Raw genomic sequence first — 23,238 nt, 5'->3', positions numbered from 1 at the left:
TAAACATCAAACCTGTAAAAAGCCCTTTGGCCTTATCTGGATTACATTGTTACTAGTAAACAACCCTTTTATAATCTCTCTTTTTTCTTGTCTAGGGTAAAACCGGGCACACAGTTACACTTTTCCACCAACTTCAGACTTCTTTATTCTGTACCTCCCTGCCCCACCCCCTATAAGGCACTCTATACCTCCAGAATTTCGGTCACTGTGAGTGCCTCCTCGCTTCCATTTCCAAATATCTGCTATTAATAGCCTTGCTGTAGTGGGCACGTGTGCCCACATCACCAAGCTGTCAGACGAAAAGAAGGGAGGGCTTTCAATTCAACATGTGTACTCAAATTATAGATTAACCAGGTTTAGATGAGGCTGCATGACGACCGGGAACAGGAAGGGGAGAGGAGAAACGAGAGGCTCCAAGGCTTGGGTGGGGAGGAGCCCCTCTGCAGATGCCCAATCCCCCTAATTTACGTATCGCACGCCTGTGAATGGCGCCTATGGTTCTTTTTCTCCTTCATCATCATCTTCTTTTTCTTTTTCTTTTTTTTACTACGCTTTGCAACCTACCTTGGTACCCTCAACCCTTCTCCCCCACCTTCCTTCTGCAGTGCAAGGCTTGAAAAACAGGCCATCCCACCAATCAGCAGGCCTCCCCGGGAAACTCGCCCCGCCTCTCAGCCCGCATTGGGCCGAGGCGCGCTCCCCCGCGGCCCCGCGGGTCCCGGCCACTGAGCATGCCCAGCGCCTCGACTGCTGAGTGCCCCGCCAGCATCCTGCAGTGCCTGGGAGCCTGAGGCCGAGGAGGGTCCCGGCGTAGTAAAGGTGCGGCAACCCCAAACGGGCCAGGCATCAAAAGAGACAGCATTAAACCGAGTGACATCTCTGTGGGTCCTTAGTGCCAGGCGAGCAAGGAGGGACAAACTGCTTGCTTATAGGTCAGCTTAAAAAATAAAAAAAACTTTGGGGAGCGTTTGCTTGTGGGGAGACTGATACCGCAAGGTGACCCTGAAAGGGGCGCTTCAAGTAGACCCAGTCTGCTGATCTGGCCCACTCATGAAGTACCCATTTTCCTGTACAGTTGAGCTGGCACCATCCTTGTTTTCTCCCTATTATCCTTGTGGTCAAGGTTAAAAATTTATAGGGTGGTTCAATGGGTGTGGGAGCTGTGTGTGAAACAAACATTTCAGCCAATATTTGCACAATAGGGTTCTGGCCTTATGAACCCTCTGAAGGTCCCTAACAGCTTTTTAAAGTCACGGATAGACTTCGGAATATGATAACGGACCTCTCATTTCCCCTCCCCCATGCCCTCAGCCTTAGGTGTGAATCCCCCCGTCACTCGGATGGGCAAGGGGAGCAGGAGAAAAGGTGATAGTTACATTTTCTCCCTACTTGATCAGCAGCTAATTCCACAGCGCCGGACGTGAGACACTTCCTGGGGATCCCTGTTCTCCTTTTGCAGTGACCATAACTGCCCCCAGTCACTGCCTTTGGGCGTCCCTCTGTTCTTTCCAAGTACCTCACGCCAACAAATCTGGGGATCCCAAGGTGGAAGGCTGGCCCAGAAGTCCTTTAGAAAATCTTACAAAAATACAGATCCCCTCACCATGGCCTATCGCCCTGAAGCCGAAATCTAGCTTTTAAATTTCGTGGGGGAAACAGCCTTGACTAGAAACCTCCCTCCCGTGGGTCAGTCTTACCTGATAGGTAAGAGGCAGCCCAGCTCCGGCGACCCCGCCTCCCCCCGGCTTCCCACTCGGGGCTCTGTAGCCGCAGTGCCCCCCCCGTCGCCCCCCACCCTCACTCCTGCGTCTTCCCGAGCTCGCCCCCTCCCGTTTTCCCAGACTCCCCTCGTGCTTTCGGGTAGCCACCCAAACACCCCCGCCCGCGCCCGCCGCGGGGATTCCTGCGGGCCGGGGGCGCCCTGGGTGGCGCGCGGGGAGGGAGGCGCTGCGCCGGAGCTGGCGGCCGCGCAGGGGCGCTGTCCTAGCGCTGCGCCGGGGTCGGCGCGGGCGCCGCTGCAGCACGGCCGGGGGGCGGAGAGGGGCGGGCGCGGGGCGGGCTCGGCCCGGAATGTAGAGACCCGGGTGGGAGCCTCCCGGCGGCGGCTGCCGGGCTGCCGAGCGCGGAGGCTCCGTCACGTGTTTTTCTCCTCCGAGTGAGACGGCGGCGCGGTCGGAGGGGGCCGGCGCGCAGAGCCAGACGCCGCCGCTTGTTTTGGTTGGGGCTCTCGGCAACTCTCCGAGGAGGAGGAGGAGGAGGGAGGAGGAGAGAAGTAACTGCAGCGGCAGCGCCTCCCGAGGAACAGGCGTCTTCCCCGAACCCTTCCCAAACCGCCCCCATCGCCTCTCGCCCTTGTTCCCTCCCCTCCTCCCCAGCCGCCTGGAGCGAGGGGCAGGGATGAGCCTGTCCCTCCGGCCGGTCCCCAGCTGCACTGGCTGCCCAGTAGCGTTTCGCATGGAAAAGCCACTTTCTCCGCCCGCCGAGATGGGCCCGGATGGGGGCTGCAGAGGACGCGCCCGCGGGCGGCGGCAGCAGCAGCAGCAGCAACAGCAACAGCCGCAGCGCCGCGGTCTCTGCGATTGAGCTGGTATTTGGGCGGCTGGTGGCGGCTGGGACGGTTGGGGGGTGGGAGGAGGCGAAGGAGGAGGAGGAGGGAGAACCCTGTGCAACGTTGGGACTTGGCAACCCGCCTCCCCCTGCCCAAGGATATTTAATTTGCCTCGGGAATCGCTACTTCCAGAGGGGAACTCAGGAGGGAAGGCGCGCGCGCGCGCGCTCCTGGAGGGGCACCGCAGGGACCCCCGACTGTCGCCTCCCTGAGCCGGACTCCAGCCGGGGCTACGAGAGATGCATCTTCGTTCCTTCCTGGTGGTGGCGGCGGCTGAGAGGAGACTTGGCTCTCGGAGAATCGGGGCTGCCCTCACCCCGGACGCACTGCCTCCCTGCCGGGCGTGAAGCGCCCAAAAACTCCGGTCGGGCTCTCTCCTTGGCTCAGCAGCTGCGTCCTCCTTCAGCTGCCCCTCCCCGGCGCGGGGGGCGGCGTGGATTTCGGAGTCGGGGTTTCTGCTGCCTCCAGCCCTGTTTGCATGTGCGGGGCCGCGGCGAGGAGCCTCCGCCCCCCACCCGGTTGTTTTTCGGCGCCTCCCTCTGCTCAGCGGCGGTGGTGGCGGTGGCAGCATGGCGAGCCCTCCGGAGAGCGATGGCTTCTCGGACGTGCGCAAGGTGGGCTACCTGCGCAAACCCAAGAGCATGCACAAACGCTTCTTCGTACTGCGCGCGGCCAGCGAGGCTGGGGGCCCGGCGCGCCTCGAGTACTACGAGAACGAGAAGAAGTGGCGGCACAAGTCGAGCGCCCCCAAACGCTCGATCCCCCTTGAGAGCTGCTTCAACATCAACAAGCGGGCTGACTCCAAGAACAAGCACCTGGTGGCTCTCTACACCCGGGACGAGCACTTTGCCATCGCGGCGGACAGCGAGGCCGAGCAAGACAGCTGGTACCAGGCTCTCCTACAGCTGCACAACCGTGCTAAGGGCCACCACGACGGAGCTGGGGCCCTCGGGGCGGGAGGTGGCGGGGGCAGCTGCAGCGGCAGCTCCGGCCTTGGTGAGGCTGGGGAGGACTTGAGCTACGGTGACGTGCCCCCAGGACCCGCATTCAAAGAGGTCTGGCAGGTGATCCTGAAGCCCAAGGGCCTGGGTCAGACAAAGAACCTGATTGGTATCTACCGCCTCTGCCTGACCAGCAAGACCATCAGCTTCGTGAAGCTGAACTCGGAGGCAGCCGCCGTGGTGCTGCAGCTGATGAACATCAGGCGCTGTGGCCACTCGGAGAACTTCTTCTTCATCGAGGTGGGCCGTTCTGCCGTGACGGGGCCCGGGGAGTTCTGGATGCAGGTGGATGACTCCGTGGTGGCCCAGAACATGCATGAGACCATCCTGGAGGCCATGCGGGCCATGAGTGATGAGTTCCGCCCTCGCAGCAAGAGCCAGTCCTCGTCCAACTGCTCTAACCCCATCAGCGTGCCCCTGCGCCGGCACCATCTCAACAACCCGCCGCCCAGCCAGGTGGGGCTGACGCGCAGATCGCGCACTGAGAGCATCACCGCCACCTCCCCGGCCAGCATGGTGGGCGGGAAGCCAGGCTCCTTCCGTGTCCGCGCCTCCAGTGACGGCGAAGGCACCATGTCCCGCCCAGCCTCGGTGGACGGTAGCCCTGTGAGTCCCAGCACCAACAGAACCCACGCCCACCGGCATCGGGGCAGCGCCCGGCTGCATCCCCCGCTCAACCACAGCCGCTCCATCCCCATGCCGGCTTCCCGCTGCTCGCCTTCGGCCACCAGCCCGGTCAGTCTGTCGTCCAGCAGCACCAGTGGCCATGGCTCCACCTCGGATTGTCTCTTCCCACGGCGATCTAGTGCTTCGGTGTCTGGTTCCCCCAGCGATGGCGGTTTCATCTCCTCGGATGAGTATGGCTCCAGTCCCTGTGATTTCCGGAGTTCCTTCCGCAGTGTCACTCCGGATTCCCTGGGCCACACCCCACCAGCCCGCGGTGAGGAGGAGCTAAGCAACTATATCTGCATGGGTGGCAAGGGGCCCTCCACCCTGACCGCCCCCAACGGTCACTATATTTTGTCTCGGGGTGGCAATGGCCACCGCTACGCCCCAGGAACAGGCTTGGGCACGAGTCCAGCCTTGGCTGGGGATGAAGCAGCCAGTGCTGCAGATCTGGATAATCGGTTCCGAAAGAGAACTCACTCGGCAGGCACATCCCCTACCATTACCCACCAGAAGACCCCGTCCCAGTCCTCAGTGGCTTCCATTGAGGAGTATACAGAGATGATGCCTGCCTACCCACCAGGAGGTGGCAGTGGAGGCCGACTGCCGGGACACAGGCACTCCGCCTTCGTGCCCACCCACTCCTACCCAGAGGAGGGTCTGGAAATGCACCCCTTGGAGCGTCGGGGGGGCCACCACCGCCCAGACAGCTCCACCCTCCACAGTGATGATGGCTACATGCCTATGTCCCCAGGGGTTGCCCCAGTGCCCAGCAGCCGAAAGGGCAGTGGAGACTATATGCCCATGAGCCCCAAGAGTGTGTCTGCCCCACAGCAGATCATCAATCCCATCAGACGCCATCCCCAGAGAGTGGACCCCAATGGCTACATGATGATGTCTCCCAGCGGAGGCTGCTCTCCTGACATTGGAGGTGGCCCCAGCAGCAGCAGCAGCAATGCCGTCCCTTCCGGGAGCAGCTATGGAAAGCTGTGGACAAACGGGGTAGGGGGCCACCACTCTCATATCTTGCCTCACCCCAAACCCCCAGTGGAGAGCAGTGGTGGTAAGCTCTTACCTTGCACAGGTGACTACATGAACATGTCACCAGTGGGGGACTCCAACACCAGCAGCCCCTCCGACTGCTACTATGGCCCTGAGGACCCCCAGCACAAGCCAGTCCTCTCCTACTACTCATTGCCAAGATCCTTTAAGCACACCCAGCGCCCTGGAGAGCCGGAGGAGGGTGCCCGGCATCAGCACCTCCGTCTTTCCACTAGCTCTGGTCGCCTTCTCTATGCTGCAACAGCGGATGATTCTTCCTCCTCCACCAGCAGTGACAGCCTGGGTGGGGGATACTGTGGGGCTAGGCTGGAGCCCAGCCTTCCACATCCCCACCATCAGGTTCTGCAGCCCCATCTGCCTCGAAAGGTGGACACAGCTGCTCAGACCAATAGCCGCCTGGCCCGGCCAACGAGGCTGTCCCTGGGGGATCCCAAGGCCAGCACCTTACCTCGGGCCCGAGAGCAGCAGCAGCAGCAGCAGCAGCCCCTGCTGCACCCTCCAGAACCCAAGAGCCCAGGGGAATATGTCAATATTGAATTTGGGAGTGATCAGCCTGGCTACTTGTCTGGCCCGGTGGCTTCCCACAGCTCACCTTCTGTCAGGTGTCCATCCCAGCTCCAGCCAGCTCCCAGAGAGGAAGAGACTGGCACTGAGGAGTACATGAAGATGGACCTGGGGCCGGGCCGGAGGGCAGCCTGGCAGGAGAGCACTGGGGTCGAGATGGGCAGACTGGGCCCCGCACCTCCCGGGGCTGCTAGCATTTGCAGGCCTACCCGGGCAGTGCCCAGCAGCCAGGGTGACTACATGACCATGCAGATGAGTTGTCCCCGTCAGAGCTACGTGGACACCTCGCCAGCTGCCCCTGTAAGCTATGCTGACATGCGGACAGGCATTGCTGCCGAGGAGGTGAGCCTGCCCAGGGCCACCATGGCTGCTGCCTCCTCATCCTCAGCAGCCTCTGCTTCCCCGACTGGGCCTCAAGGGGCAGCAGAGCTGGCTGCCCACTCGTCCCTGCTGGGGGGCCCACAAGGACCTGGGGGCATGAGCGCCTTCACCCGGGTGAACCTCAGTCCTAACCGCAACCAGAGTGCCAAAGTGATCCGTGCAGACCCACAAGGGTGCCGGCGGAGGCATAGCTCTGAGACCTTCTCCTCAACACCCAGTGCCACCCGGGTGAGCAACACAGTGCCCTTTGGAGCAGGGGCAGCAGTAGGGGGCGGTGGCGGTAGCAGCAGCAGCAGCAGCGAGGATGTGAAACGCCACAGCTCTGCTTCCTTTGAGAATGTGTGGCTGAGGCCTGGGGAGCTTGGGGGAGCCCCCAAGGAGCCAGCCCAACTGTGTGGGGCTGCTGGGGGTTTGGAGAATGGTCTTAACTACATAGACCTGGATTTGGTCAAGGACTTCAAACAGCGCCCTCAGGAGTGCACCCCTGAACCGCAGCCTCCCCCACCCCCACCCCCTCATCAACCCCTGGGCAGCGGTGAGAGCAGCTCCACCCGCCGCTCAAGTGAGGATTTAAGCGCCTATGCCAGCATCAGTTTCCAGAAGCAGCCAGAGGACCGTCAGTAGCTCAACTGGACATCACAGCAGGTGCGTTTCATGGTGACAAAGTCAGAAGACAAAACTGCTTTTAACCTTGTGCTTGAATTCTGTTCTTCGCCTCTGCCCCTTCCTGTTCTTTCCCACTGCTTCCTCAGGGAGAATGCACTTACATTCTCAGGGCACACAAGATGCTTACCCCACACTGACATCTGGCAGAGAGTCAAACAAACATGTAGGAGCAGCCACAGGAGGGCTTTTTCGTTCGAGAATTCCCAAGTGAAGTAGTTACTGCAGTATTTTTAAAACGTATATCCTATGCCAGTTCTGAGGTTTGTAGAGTTCCTACGTAAGAAGCTTGATTTGTTGTTGAAGTTTTCTTTTCACTATATATTTAGATCAGCCCCCGGAAGGGACAGTTCTACAGAAAATATTTGTTAACACAGGGGCTAAACCCTTCCTTATCTTAAACTATCTTAATAGTTTCTGGGAGCCCTTAAGGGTGATCTTATCGAGTTGTTCTCTGTACTTTTGTTCTGTGATTTCATAATACCAGGGTAACATAAACAGCAGCGGGAAGCGTTGATTTCTATTTATCCTGCCCTAAAAACATCAGGAGTAGGAGCTTTTTAGAAATACGTATTTAGAGAGAAGTACCTATCTATTTTATGATCTCTCAAGAAAGTAATTATGGGTGACGTTGTCCTTTTGTTCATGTACCAGGATTTGTGAAATATTATTCACACGCCGACCCACCATCCCACGGGCCTGGCCTCCCTCGTACAGGATATGCAGGAAACTGTATGTGTCTGGGACCCATTATTAAGAGTTATGCGAGTTCATCCTAGGATGTCTGCCTTACAGTTATCTCTTCTTGCACTGAGACATTACAGATATCATTTGGGGGCTACCATATATCTTCTGTAAAATTACTTTTATTTGTTGAGAAGAATGCATACTAAGTCAGGAACATGCCTTAATATGTTTTGTTTTGTTTTGCATTGAATAGAAGGGCTAAACTGTATACCCTCCACTTTTAGGGTATTTGTTGTGTGCCTTTAAGTTCAAGAGTAGACACCGCAGTAAATGCTGAAAGTTGGCTTTAGGTCTTCTGTGGCTAATGCCGTATTGAAAATGAAAAACATTTGTAATAGGAAATTAGCCTGCCCTTCGTTCTGTTGATCCTGTTTTCTGGTGGTCATAATTGTGGGTAGAAGAGAGGAGTACAGTTTGCAAATAATGTGATGAGCTGGCAATGCAGAAGTTTCCAGCATTTGGAAACACTTTACTCTGACAAACTGATTATCTTGTGAATTTTATCTATGCTCCACAGAATGAGCTTTTAAAAGCACTGATTTTTTTAAATTTGTATCCATTCATAAGAAATTAATCTGTGCCCTGGTTTCCTATTGATAGGTATTTATTTATCATGTGTTCATAGTCTTCTTAATTCTGTTTCCAATATTTGATCCATATAATTCTCTATTTTGTAGAACAATAAAAAGGTATATGAACACCCAAATGAAGATTTTAGGTGATATGTTACAAAAAGCATTTATTTGATCGGTATTTACTTCAACATTTATTTTCATCATTCACTAGAAGAAAGATTTAATTGTGTATATCAACGTCAACAGTACAAATCTTGTTATATCAAATGATGTTTTGGGGAGTCAGAATCCCTCAACACTTTAAGCATTTGTATTATAAAGTGCCTCACTGGTAAAATAATGAGAATTTGAAGGAAACCAGCCCAGCAGAACTAAAATTTTGGTTTTAAAGGAGATGAAGAGAGTAAGTTTTTCTTACTTGTCATCTTAATTTGTTTAGGTTTCTTTCTACAGAGTAGAATAAATGATGTTTGCTCTGAAGAAAATTGATGACCAACTAGAATTTTCATTTTTAAAAAGGGCTTTAAAATAAAATTCTCCTATGTGTTGGATGCATTAAAAAAACAAAAACTCTACAAACTTCTATCCTTAACCTTCTTTGGGAAAATAAAATATTCTGGAATAATCATATAATCCTATTTCTAATAATTCTGGAGTAACAATAGACCATGCTTTGCACCGTGCCAGGAAAATTCTACAATGCGTATTTGAGATGTTTGTGTCGGTGTTTCAAGTGAGGCACCAAATGCTACCTGGCACATTCACATCCTCAATTCTGCTTGCTTGCCTGTGCCCTGTTGAGTCCAAAGATGTTATTCCATAGTTATCTGAAACAGACAGAAGTCAGACCTGTGAGTGGCAAACAGCTTCTTCTCCGAATGAGTATGTGTGTGCAAACATTATTTTCCTCACTTCCTCAGGAATTGCTGTCTTTGCTTCTTTTCCTCATTTCTCAGGCAAAACCTGAGACTCGGTGAAAGGAATAGAGGTATGATGAGGCGTGCGCTCTGTTGAAACATCTCGGCTTGTTTAAAATTTTTCATTGTCTGTTAGAGGAGAACACTTGTGAAGCGCTGAGCTCAGGAGCTCGACTTGTTGGAAGCCTTTCTGCTTTACCTGTAGTCCAGTGACCTTTTCTGCCTGCCCTTTCTCTTGCATAGCCTCTTAGTTCTGGCCTGCTCGTTTTCTAGTACTATCCCTGCCATCCCTTTGTTTCCACCTCTTATTTCATGTTCCTGACATTGTCCTTTTTTTCTTTTGCTCCTTTTCAGAATTTCGCAGTACTTGTGGCCCACTCTCTGCAGAGAGTAAATTGAGAGCCCAAGAAGCAGGGCAAAAAGAGCCTCTCAGACTCGGTCATAGCAGCCCTGCCACCTTTACCCGGCATCAAATTTGTCTTTTAGTTTTGAAACTGCAGCTGACAAAGACACAGACCCCAGCCATGCCTTTTGGGTTCAGTTGTTTTGTTTTTGTCATTCTTTGTTATGCCCTCCCCCTTTAAAAGAAAAAAAAAAAGAAAAAAACAAACAGAAAAAGACTCTTTCCATTTCTTTTTCATTCTGTTTCCTTTTTTGTGATGTCAAGGATTCCGTACCTCCAAGGTTGCCTCCCCTCCCTCCCCTTTCCCCAGCCGTGTGGCCTTTTTGGCTGGCGCAAACCCGGTTCTCGGCCCTGGCACTTTCCCTTTTCCGGGTCACCTCCGCTTCCTGCATTCCTTCTCCTCCCTCCTCCGAGCCCCCTTTCGCCCGGGGTGGGGGAATCTGCAGCCAGACCGCCCTCGGGTCTCCCGCCCCCGCCCGTCTCGGGTCATCCCGGGCAGCCGAGCCCCTTCCCGGGCCGCGTGGTCGGCGCTGGCGGGCGAGGCCCCGCCCTCGGGCACAGCAGCGCGGCTCCGGGTCCCGGGCGGGCGGGGCGGCTGGGCGCTGATTGGCCCCCACCACAGCCAATCAGCGTGTGAAACGGCTGAGCCGCGGTGGGCGCGGGGCGGGGCTCTCCGCGGGTTCCCTGGCGGTGGTGGCGAGCGGGCGTCTCTGGGCAGCTTTCTGCCACCCCGCCTGGCACTTCTTTCCCGCGGGTGCCCACAAGCTGGGCCACAGGCCCCCTCCGCACCGCGCCCGCCGACTGAGGACGTTGTGCCCTCAGCCGTATTCTTGCATTTCGATCAGACTTCTAAGAATGAAAAAGTCCAACCAGCCCACGGACGGGGGCCGGAAACACACACTTCCTTTTATTTTTAATTGAGAAAAATCCAGGCCGTAACCATGTGACGAGCCCCATTTTGTTTCCCTCCTGTCTTTACTACGGTTTACTACGAGGCCACGTTCCTTCGTTTTCCCATCTCGAGATCCGCGAGCAGGAGGGAGTCCCGCACGTGGCTGCGGGCCTGCGGGCCGGGTGGAGTCGGCCCGCGATTCCTGCCCGCCCCCCTCAACAAAGGGAGGGAGAGAGACCTGCGAGTGCTGCGGCTGCCATCCTTTTGGGTCATGGGGGGAGGGGGAATTCCTTTGGCTTGAAAGTGCCCTAGGCTCCATACACTTTACTGCAAAGCACCTGAGCTAGGTAAGAGCTGGGAAAACGCATCCTCCTGGGCTGTGAGGGAGCTCACAGCGAAATGAAAGACGGGACTGCAGCTTGCAGATTCTGAGAACCCGGTGTGACAAGGGTTTGGGTAGTGTGTTCCTTAAAGGCTTGGAGGAAATGCTGTCGCGTTCTCAGACACAGATTCATTTTTCCGTCATTGACAGTCCCAGTGACAGCCCGTCAATTTAGGCTGGGCACATCGATTTTGAAAGCTTGCTAGATTTGTGTTGTGTACCCTCCAGTAACCAAAATTATGTGAGATATATTACTATATGGGATGGAAAATGTGTTCAGATTTGGCCTTTCTAAAATAAGGAAAATAAGAAAGAAAAATGCTATGGGAGTATTTTCTCCTCCTCCTCCTTCCCTCTCAAATAAGCATTTCTCACCAGCCAGCGTCCCTCTTGCGTCACTGAATCATAAGATCCCAGGGCAGCGCTTTTTCTGAGGGGCCAAGTGAAACATCACAGGTGGAAACGTACCAAGCAAGTGCAAATGTTGTGCCCCAAAACTGCTACTGAGCAGTGGGAGAGAGTTTCTCTGTTGTTCCAGAAAAGTTTGAGCAGCTAATAATTTGCTTAATGTTTGCAATTGTTTAGGTAGCTTTTTATTTTAAAAATAAATCCATAAAAGTTGCATATATTGTAGTCATTTCTCTGAGTTCCCCCTCAATAAACACTATCTCCAGCATTGCCTTACAGGAAGAGACTTGGGATCCAAAGGGCATGCCACCTTTTTTTTTTTCTTAAATCAGAATTCCAGGAAAACACCTTTGTGCTATCTTAAATGATGCAATGGAAAAAGCAGTTCTTGGGAGCCAGAGATCTTGGGCTCCAACACAGCCTGTGCCCTTCTCTAGCTGAGTGACCTTGGGCAAGTCACTTAATTTCTCTGGACCTATTTCTTCATCAGTAACTTGAGGATTTTGTTCTAAATTATTCTAACCTCCTTTGCAGCTCTAAACATAGGAATGTTATGGAGAAAATGACTGATACTCTTTAATGGGTCAGTTGCAATGAGGATTCTTTCCGAAGAAGCTGTTGACAGGGTCATGATAAAGCATTGGAATAGCCTGTTCTGTCCATTTCTAGCCTTTGGATCAGACATTCTTTATGGACAGACTGGGGCCTGGAAGGAAAACATTGTTTGATTCAGGCCTGACATTAACTTTTCTTGCTTCAAGGGAGCATTTTCAAGTTTTAACAAACCCTAAGACAAACCCTCCTTGCTGACCAGCCTAAGTTTTTGGAACCATCTCTAGACTGGATTATGCTCCTCTTCCTTCCGCCTTTTTAAAAATAAAATGTGTGTGGGAATGCAAGGCACCTGCTAGTTCCTACATCCTAAGGTCAGCGCTCAGAAACATCCCACCCCTCCCCACACTATAGAGTAAGCTTTAACCAGTGCACACTGCGGAAATTAGCACATGCATCCTGTTGGAAATCACCTCTTTTTCAGGGGTGGTGTGTTTGTGGATAATGTTTCTCATTTGTACCATCAGTGTTCTTCAGTGAGATAGCCATTTAAGTGAATGGAAAGGAAATTTGAGAAGCCAACTGGGGACTATAGGAGGTCTTCCACAATTTTTTGTTTAGCTTTATTTTTCTCTCTTAGGTGTATGAAACAACTCAATATTTCTCTTGCTGGCAAAATTAGTATTGTCCAGATTTTTTGTGCTTTAGGGTTTTTGATTAGTTAGTTGAGCCAACACTGCTTTTCCAACACTGTGATATCTTGGCTGTTGAGTTGCCAGTATATTCAGAAGCTCCGACCTTTTTTGTCCCTCCATGTGGATTTCACAAGTCATTAAAATAGTCTGTTGCCTCTTAAGAAACTCCATGGACTTATTCTTTTCCAATCCTTTCACTATAATCAGATATGTGTCTTAGCTCAATAGTATATAAATGGCTCCTTTTATTTTGATGGGTTGGTAATTTAGTATATTGGAACATTTCACAGTTTTAAGGTTTTGTTTTGTTTTAAAGAAAGCCATTTCCTCAATTATTTCCTCATGTTACAAAGTTACTGGAAATTGTATTCAAGGAAAATAGCTTCTTATGAATCATGCTTGAAGCCAGTTTCACACTAAAGATCCTGTAACTTTTTTTATACTAGTATTTTTTTTGCATGTAAAGTAATAGATCCTGCCTCTACCACATTTATAATTATGTAACTGATTTATTCTTTCGTTACCTTATTAGTCCATAGCTATGCAGCAGACTTTGAAAGCTCTTTTTAAAATGTTATTGAAACATGTTCAGAAAGTGTAATCATATTGAATTTTAACTTAAAATTACATTTTAATGTTAGTATGATATAATAATTGTATACTAATTTCAAACTAATATGACATAGTTACAAAAATTTATTGTAAAGCTTTTTAAGAGGATAGGTTAGTAAGTATCATCTATTTGCTTCTGTTTTCATCTTATACTTTGGAAATGGTAGTATCTCTCCCATTCTTAATTCACAGAAAAAGGGAGAAGATGGATTAGATAAGTATAAGGTACTGTCATGTATGATAAAAGGAACACTTTCCATTTTAATAGTATTCTTGCAGCAGGCTGTGCTATAATCTATTTGTTGAAATAAATTTGGTTGGATAAATGTTATTTGTGCTTATTCAGTGAGTCAGTGATCTTTGAATAATAGAGCTTTGAAAAAGATGTGTTTATGTTGAAAAGGCTTTTTCACCCTTTTTCTGTATTTTCCATTGATAATGGCAGTAGAGTTGAATACATGGGTCAGACTATGATTCTAGTTGCAGTTATCTTAAAGCAGAGTAGAGATTTTGTGATTTTATTACTCTACCAGGAATGTTTTACTGAGTAAGCTGAGTTGGATTGCATTCATTGTATTCCTTTTACCGTCCCAAGTTTTACAAATATTGCATATTACATATGTATCCTTGCACTCCGCTTTTATTGTTGGCCAAAGAATACTTTGATGTGTGTTCTGTGATCCTCCCTGACATATTTAGGTCATGTTGCTGAACAATATCACTTAATCTTGAGAAGTTTTCTCATGTTTGTTGAAATGATCAGACTTTTTTTTTTCAAATATATGTAATGTGGCAAACAAATTATGTTTTGCACAGAAAGTCATGATTTTTACTTTTAGGAAGGATATGATCTAAGTGAGCTAGCAAAATATTAAAAGACATTTATAAACATTTAGCAGTTAATTAAAGGCCACTGGAATATTCAGTAATTGCTAAGTAGTCAACTATAATTTATCTAATCTTCTCCAATCATCATGTCCCTATTCACTTAAAAATTATTTGGAGGGCTCTATGGATATGAAAAATAATTATATTTACCCTTGAGTTTTAGGGGTTGTGGGGACAATCAGAAGATCAGAAGATCTTTAATTGTCTTTAATACTATTCAAGCCCACCACCCATTTCTCAACCCTAACATAAATTATCTGCTTTTGGTCAAATAGGCCCTAAGCCATTTTTTCTTTTTCTTCCCCTCTTCTTCTTTTATTCAGTAAGCACTATTGAGCACCTATCATGTTCCAAATAGTACACCTTTTATTGAAAGGGGATGAAGGTAGATTCATGGAAATGGAGGGAAAAAAATGGTACTGAGAGGAGATCACCAAAGTAGTTACCAGATTTCTTATGACATAAGTTATCTGGGAAAAACAAATCAAGATTCCGATTATGTAGTTCACAAAAGTTGGCATTTTTCATAAACCTAAAGGGCAAAAGTGCCCATCTACCTTAAAGGTTTGTATTTTTCTGAATCTTTCTAACCATGCCTTCCTCTCTGACAATACCATCAGCATACTACATAATCAGGAAGGAACTCTCATTTGGAAGAATGGCCCATTTTTGGATATTAAGCTTGCAAACATAATATTGACAAAAAGCAGGAAAAAGATATCTTTGCTTTGGATCTTTAGTCCCAGTGAAAGCAACCAGAAGAAGAGGCATCCAGCTGTTAAATGAAGAGGGGTTGAATATGGACTTGTTATGGGGTGGTCAGTGTTAGGAAACGTGGGGGGAAAGTGGGGGCTACAAAAGAAATTTTAAAGTCTTTTCTTGCTATCTTAGCTTTGTTATTCAAGGACTTTTTTCTTTTTTTTCCTTTGGGTGGGTGGTTTTTATTTTTAATAAAGAAAAGGTCTAACACTTTGAACTGTGGTTCCTTGCTTGCTTCTGGCTGGAAGTAGAATTGCTTTTGAGATTTCTCTCCCTCTGTTTTGATGATATGCAGTCATATTTACTTTTAAATTTGTGGTAGTCTCTTACAGAAACATTTTTAACAAGCTTTTTTTTTTTTTTTAGACTACCAAGTTTTATAATAGCTTGCTGGGTCCCTTCACACTATTTTTTTCTCTATATTTTTGTATAGGTGATACATGTACATGCTATAAGTTTCCAGTTTTTTTTTTTTTTTTTAAGGTAGAGAGTGAAAAATAAGGCTTCCTCCCACCTTTGTCCCCAGTTTCTCATAGGCCACCATCACTGCTGGGTTTTGTTTATCTTTCCAGAGATAGACTGCTTATACATTTTGAAGCTTTGTAATAGAAAGTTGGTTAAATGCCCAACTGCTCCAAGTCTTCTATGGAAGAATATGCTCAGATCCCAAATTTCAGCACTTAAAGGGGCACAGCAGATAATACACCTTGTACAACAGACTTACTGTTTTTTTTTTTTTTGTTGTTGTTGTTGTTACTCTTAAAAGGAAAAAAAAGGACACACTACTTTCCATGTCTCTTTTCAATCCTCAGTTTCAAGAAGTTTCTAGTGATTAATCTAACATAACAGTAAAAGGGGAAAAGCATAGGTTAAAAAATTATCTGGTTTTTCAAGTTGGAAATGTGCAAATTAAGAAATGTGTCTTATTTATTTATTTGTTTATTTATTTATTTTTGTTTGCTTTTTGAGACCGAGTCTCACTCTGTCACCCAGACTGGAGTGCAGTGACACAATCTTGGCTCACTGCAACCTTCACCTCCCAGGTTCAAGCCATTCTCCAGCATCATCCTCCTGAGTAGCTGGGATTACAGGCGTGCGCCACCACGCCTGGCTAATTTTTGTATTTTTTAGTAGAGATGGGGTTTCACCATGTTGGCCAAACTGGTCTCAGACTCCTGACCTCAAGTGATCCACCCACCTCAGCCTCCCAAAGTACCGGGATTACAGATGTGAGCCACCACACCTGGCCAGAAAAGTGTCTAAGTTTTTAAACACCACCAATTTAAATCTTTACTACTTTATTTTCTTTTCCTGTTCACTTTCGTGGTACTTAGGCATTCATTCCCCCAAGACTGAGTGAATAACTAGTTCTTAACATAGTATAATGGGATTAAGTATTAAGGTTAAGGATCTTTTTGAAGAGTTTCTGGATACCAATGTCTCATATTTTTCAGTGCTCAAAAGAATTAATGCTTCTTATTGGAATAGTCTTTCAAAACATTTCAAATTCTGGGAGCAATTTATTTTATACATAAGACTACATACAACTAATTAATGAAATTTATTCACAGTAGTGATGTCCTCTCACTTATTTTCTCCAAAGTTATTAACACTGGACAGGAATGGAATAAGGAGAATCTACCCTGTCTCCTAAGGAAGGTGTGTATTGCTGAGATAATTTCTACCTTGAAGCAAAGAGGAGTTTCTCTAGTGGTCAAAAACATTTATGACTGATACCCTGCTATTCTTGCTAATTGTGGCCCAGGAAGAGAATGAATAGAATGGAGTAGCTCTTGTTACAAAATCGAAACTTTCGAGAATGTGGTAACAGGTAACATTTGAATTAGAGGCTGGGCATGGTGGCTCATGCCTGTAATCCCAGCATTTTGGGAGGCTGAGGCGGGTGGATCACCTGAGGTCATGAGTTTGAGACCAGCCTGGCCATCATGGCAAAACCCCATCTCTACTAAAAATACAAAAATTATCTGGACGTGGTGTCAGGCGCCAGTAATCCCAGCTACTCGGGAGGCTGAGGCGGGAGAATCACTTGAACCTGAGAGGCAGAGATTGCAGTGAGCCGAGATCACACCATTGCACTCTAGCCTGAAAGACAAGAGTGAATATCTAAAAAATAAAAAATATTTAAATAAATAAATAAAAAACATTTGAATTAGAATCATCAGTGTTTGATCGTTTTTTTGGTGACTTACCAATAAGAGTATACTAATAGCAGTAGTATTTGTTTTCTTCCAGATTAAAGTAAGGAGGAATGAAATTCATTCATATGAAGGAAATTTTTAAAAAGCTGTTAAAGAGTTTTATATATGAAGCTATCTAGTTTCTCAGGTGTATATATCATTTAGCTTTCAATATGTAACAAACCACAACCAAATAAAGTGCTTTAAAACATCAGTCATTTAGTAGGTCACAATTCTGTGTGTTGGTAATTTAGGCTGAGTTCAGCAGGGCAGTTCTTCTGCTTGTCTCATCAGGGTAAATGCATGTGGTTCAGTCAGTTGGAGGATTGACTGGGGGCTGGTTTTCTAGGATGCTCTTCCTCACATATCTAGTAGATGATGCTGGCTGTCAGTTGGTGCTTGCTATTGACTGGTCCACGTGTCCCCAGCAGGCTGACCCAGTCCTCATGTGGTATTGAACAGGTTCCCAGCAGCAAGAGCAGGGAGGCAATGAATGCATAAGTACTTTTCAAGCCTCCGCTTATATCACATTTGCTACTATCCCATTGCCTAAAGCCAGTCACATGGCCACACCCAGTATCAAGGGGATAAAACAGAGATACTGTTAGAAAATCCATATTTTCTGACTTACTATGATACCATAGTATACTAAATGCAGTTATTTTGTTGTCATTAGTAAATGTTTATCAACTGCATGTTGAACATTTAGAATAAAATTATTCTTAGATGTTTATAGTGAACAGTTCTACCTTTGGGTGAAATATCAGTGATCTCCTTCATACTAATTTGTTTGGAAAAACACAAACACTTATATTCCCTTAAATAAATATTCATTGAGTTTTTTTCTGTGAGGCAGGCAGTGGAGACTGAAATAGGTGTGTCCCTGCCTTTGTGGCACTTTACAGGGGGCAAAGAATAAACAAGTAAATAAAGAAATATGCTACTGCAAAATGTGGCATGACGAAGAGGAAGGGCAGAGTGTTATGAAGTAGAATAATGGGCACTACTGTAAATGTAGGGGCAGGAAATGATTTCAGAAAATACATAATGTACTTCTATTATTCAGGTTTGTAAAGGAGAAACCCATATTTTTATATTACATGCTTTGTGGGCCAAGTGCAGATTCAGGTCTTGATGGCATATTTTTAAGAGTTAGATCTCCTTAAGGAATACCTCTTATTAGTTGAGTGAAGGCTGAAAGCTCACCTCTAAGTAAAACATTGAAAAATGACTATTGAGGTTTCTAGTAGTAGATGTGGTTGTCTCTATTTTTAGTGCCATTGGTGGATGGTGAAAATATACTATTTGTTCTAGATGTCTACTATGAACTAGGTTAGAGGATTACACTTTGTTTTGTTTTGTTTTGGGACAGAGCCTCACTGTGTTGCCCAGGCTGGAGTGCAGTGGTGTGATCTTGGCTTGCTGCAGCCTCCGCCTCCTGGATTCCAGCGATTCTCCTACCTCAGCACCTGAGTAGCTGGGATTATGAGTGTGTGCCACCATGCCAGGCTAATTTTTGTATTTTTAGTAGAGATGGGGTTTCACCATGTTGGCCAGGCTGGCCATGAACTCCTGACCTCAAGTGATCTGCCCACCTTGGCCTCCCAAAATGCTGGGATTGCAGGCATGAGCCACAGCACCCAACCAAGGATTACACTTTGTAACAGTCCTCAGGTGGCTCACATAGGACTTGAAAGCGAATATGGTACTGGAAGGGAACCCAGAGCCAGGGGATATCTTCCCACTGTCCCTTCACCAATGACTGACTGCTTGTCCCCACTTACACAACAAGCTGAGCCACATGAGAACTGGTGCAGGGCGCTAGACATTTTGTGGGGAGAGGTGGAGAGCAAGGGCCTAAATGGAGTCAGAGACTTTGAAATGGTTTGAAAGGGCTTTCGCTGCCTGAGCATAAATCTAGATTTGGGTAACGCAAAGTTGCTGATTATTGGAAAGCAAATGCAAATGGTTTGCCACATCGCACTCAAAGCAAAGGCAGTATTAGTTAACTCTTCACCCAGCTCTCCCATCAGCTACTATTTACATTTTTCTTTTACCAGAATCTCAAATACCTTAAATGTTCCTGAGGTTACAGAATAAAACAAAACAAGACACTGTATAAAATATGTCATGGAGGGGAGCCGAGAGGGAGAGACTGAAAGTTGACCATGGTGGTATTTATATAGTGATCTTGGCAGCTCTAGTCCACCCCCCAACCCACCCCTTACTAGCTCCCTCTGCCCCCCTTCCCAATTCCAGCATACCCTTTGAACCACAGCTAAACAATAACTTCCTTTCAAAGCGAATCCCATTCCTTCTGGTTAGGTTAAGGAATATTAATATTACATTTTTAAAAGAATGGGTAATAAATTAATTTCTAAAAATATTTTAGTTCCACTTGTAGAGTACCCTGGAAGTTACCAAGAATTAAAACTCCCTTTTGCCCGTGTGTGTGTGTGTGTGTGTGTGTGTGTGTATTTAGGGGTGAGGAGGAGGGCTAGGGAGTGGAAACTGCAGTCCAATAAAAAAGGTTACATTCCTAAAACTTGGTCTTTAAAAATATTTTGCAGCCTGAGCCTTTAGTCCCTCACAAGTCCCTACAAAGGCCGACCTTCAGAAAGTGTACAGGCTTGTTGTTTCTTGGGCCTTTGAACTGGGTGAAGAATGTGTCTCAAGATGGAAAAATGAATGGCTGGTGCTTTAGCCTCCAGCTTGAAGCTCGCTGGAGGAATGTTATTGTGTCTTCAAAGCCTGCTTCCCACCACGCTGTATTAGTTAGATGGGCTCATGGAAAGCGTCTTTGCATTATCAAGTACACAACAAAAACCCATACCACCCAATTCGATCTAATTCACTGGCTCCTTTTAGGTGGATTTTTAATTAATGTGTCTCTTCTCTATGAATAGAGAGCCCCATTCCACGGCTCCCTCCCTACCCCGACTCAGGATTTACTGTTACTCACCACTTTAGGAACCTTCAGCATTTTTCTTTTCTTTTCCTTTTTTGTGGGTGGGAAATATTATTTTTAAAAATAATGGCAGAAGGTGTTTAGGAACAACTTACTTAGCTAAGAAGAGTTCTGAATGGATTTCCAGGGAAAGTAAGTAAAACTGCATTTGCAATGTAAAATCAATGCATTTAAATGCTTTGACCAAAGAAAATGCCCAAATCTTTTATTAGCTGGGTTCAAGTGTGCCAACCACCCCCTGCCTTTCCTTTTAGTTCAGAAAATTTACCCCTTCATGAAGGATGATGGAAGTGGTAACACCACCTGTCCTTGCTCCAGTTACTGGTTTTATGGCACTCCTTCCTACTAAAAATTGTGAGCTATTTGAGAGTAGGCTCACTCTTCATTTCATGACTCCATTATCCAAGTTGGTGCTCACAAAACACCACATTGAAAACATATTTATCAACAGTTCAGGGAAGAGTCTTGGATCAAGGGAGAGGATGGCTTTAGAAAAGTTTCAAGCAAGAACAATAATGTGGATATTTTTTTAGTATCTCAAACCATTTCATTTGTCAAATATTTTAAAAATTCAGATTTAACAATATCAGATATATTAAAAAGTCAATCAAAATTACAAGAGCATTTGTAATCTGGTATGACTGGATATAAAAACTTCGATAAAATTAATTGCAACTTCCTATGTATCTTAAATCTTGGACACTTCCTCCATTCCCCCAAACCATTCTTTTAAAGATTGACAGGAACTTTGCTTTGTTTTGACAAGATTTATTTTTGTGCTTCCAACAGTAGCTCATCAACTTTTATTCTACTAATATAGTTCTTCTGATGTTAATTGTAGCTTACTGATCTAGGTCATAGCATACCATTTTCACTGACGTTTCAGATATCAAAAGCAATGAGAAAATTATTTGAAAAATAAGCATTATATCACAGCTACCTCTATTTTAATTTAATTTAATTTAATTAATTAATTTATTTGACACGGAATCTTGAGCTGTTGCCGGGGCTGGAGTACAGTGGTGCGATCTCAGCTCACTGCAACTTCCGCTTCCCGGGTTCAAGTGATTCTCCTGCCTCAGCCTCCCAAGTAGCTGGGATTACGGGTGCCTGCCACCATGCCCAGCTAATTTTTTGTATTTTTAGTAGAGATGGGGTTTCACCATGTTGGCCAGGCTGGTCTTGAACTCCTGACCTCATGATTCACCCGCCTTGGCCTCCCAAAGTGCTGGGATTACAGGCCATGAGCCACTGCACCCGGCCGCTATCTCTATTTTTAAAAAGATGCCAGTTAGAAAGTTTAAGATTCATAGATTTCCCTCCTGGTGTGTCCCATTGCTCCTCCTTTTTCTTCCTCTTTGTTGCTAATTAGCCCCTCTACTAAAATATGGATAAGGTTTAGGAAAAGGAATTAAATTTAAATGAGTCCATTTTGCCAGTGTAGCCCTTGGTAGCTACTCTGCTAAGATGTTACCTGGTCTGGAAAAATTGAACCTAATTGCTTTGAGCCTTTTCCACTGCATTCCCTGACTTTTGTTTCCACACTTCATTGAGGCTGGACTGGTGTGATGACCAAAGTAATGGAATGTGTATTCTAAACTGGTGTGTCAGCTACTGTAGCAATTGTTTTTAAATATTGTAGGACATTTGAAGTATTGAGCTAAAACTTAGGATCCAAGCACTTTTATAATACTTATAGCAGAACATTTGTCACATTTGGGTATGAAACCCACAACTCCACAAGATCTGTAATATAAATTAGTTCTATTTTATTTTAAATAAGACTTGAGTTATTTATTGGCCCTTCACAGTTGTTTCACATTTTTGCTGCTTTGTAAAACTTCAAGATGTGTGTCCTTATAGGTTTGTGTCTGGTATTGAGCTAGGCTATTTCTCTTTTCACCAGGATGGCTGAGTAGATTTGAATGCTCAGTGGAATGAGTCTGGCATTTGGTAGATACTGTTTGTTGTATCTAAATAATGAATGAATGTTGGACCATAGGGTTTTAAAGCACAATATGGAAATATACCAGCACCTCATTTATCTGTAGACCAGAATCATATTCTATTCAGGAAAATAAAGTTTTTCTTAACTACATTACTACTGCTAACACTTGATGGGTATTGAATATTTTCTTGGATTTTTTTGCAGAAGTAAGCTGTTGTAATTGCTGAACCTGAAACTTAAAAGAAATCATAACCAGTCATGAAGCTCTTGGTAGGGAGTCGTTGAAGACTCAAATGTTTGTAGACCCGTCGTAAGAGAGCGTTCTGGTTAAGTAGTACAGTAAGGAGTTAGTGAATTTCTACTGAGTACCAGGCATACTCCTAAGTTCTTGAATTACAACTGTGAAGAAAACAGACAAAAATTCAAGCTTCCTTAGAACTTCCTTTCTTGAGAGCCATGTGAATGAGAAGGTTGTAGAGGACCAACTTCCCCAGGGCACATTTTTGTGATGTAATAGGGCAATTTATAAAAGAGAAGGAAGTAAGAGTTTAAGTTGATGTATATGTGCTTGAGAGAGATTGTCTAACATGAAAGTCAAGATCTGGAACAGGTGACATATTGAGAGAAGGATGTTAGGAGTATGTGGTACATCTGGGAAGCCCTAGAGAAGACTGGGGCTGGCCACAAGTGTGGCCACCTATGTGTACTGGGTATTGGGTGTTGGAGGGAACAGGAATGTCATGAACCATAGCTTATGTTGCAGCTTTGGATGGTAGTAATTTTCACTGGGTATTATTAAGAATTTTCTTTTTAAGACTATTATGCAAAAGTGATAATGTGTATACTCTAATCTTTCTTTTCCGAAAGTTTTTTTTTTTTAAATTCTGTTAGAAAAGTATTTAATGTTTGGGAGGAAAGACTATCTTGAAACTGCTCTTATATAAAAAGCTTTTACTTTGGTATTGCTGTGTATTTTACAAGTAAAGATCTTCAGGCATATTCCTGTTAAATCCATACATCACAAGAAGAAATCTCACAATTTTAAGGTTGCTTTTTCTATTTGATACAGCTTTTATGGTGAGGAAATTCCTTTATTGCTAACTTAAATCCTTCATTTACATGTGAGAGAATTTCCGTCATTCTGATTTTAGTAGTGGTGACAAATGGCCTTTTTTAAAAATCATGAGGCTATAAATTATATTTTTATCAGAAGATTTAAATTATAGAAATATACTGTAAAGTACTATTAAGTTCTAAAAACAAATTTAAAATAAAACATGATGACCATATTTAAATATGCAGAATAATAAATGGAAAAATCATAACCTTGGCACTGCAACTAATCAGTT

At 46.1% G+C, this 23,238-nt stretch overlaps 1 protein-coding gene across 1 annotated transcript in view; it reads left to right on the top strand.

Annotated features, from left to right (window-relative positions):
• The first annotated feature begins 2,060 nt into the window (after window positions 1-2,060).
• IRS1 (insulin receptor substrate 1) overlaps window positions 2,061-23,238 on the top strand; it is a 61,524-nt gene continuing 40,346 nt past the window's right edge. The window contains exon 1 of the mRNA XM_055290812.2: window positions 2,061-6,927. Within this exon, the coding sequence (XP_055146787.1) occupies window positions 3,178-6,906 (3,729 nt within the window). The 5' untranslated portion in view covers window positions 2,061-3,177 and the 3' untranslated portion in view covers window positions 6,907-6,927. The remainder of the gene's footprint in view (window positions 6,928-23,238) is intronic.

This window comes from Symphalangus syndactylus, chromosome 8 (assembly GCF_028878055.3).
Source record: "Symphalangus syndactylus isolate Jambi chromosome 8, NHGRI_mSymSyn1-v2.1_pri, whole genome shotgun sequence".
Classification (NCBI taxonomy): domain Eukaryota; kingdom Metazoa; phylum Chordata; class Mammalia; order Primates; family Hylobatidae; genus Symphalangus; species Symphalangus syndactylus.
Note: the sequence above shows the minus strand (reverse complement) of the source record. Positions and strands in the feature narration are given on the sequence as shown.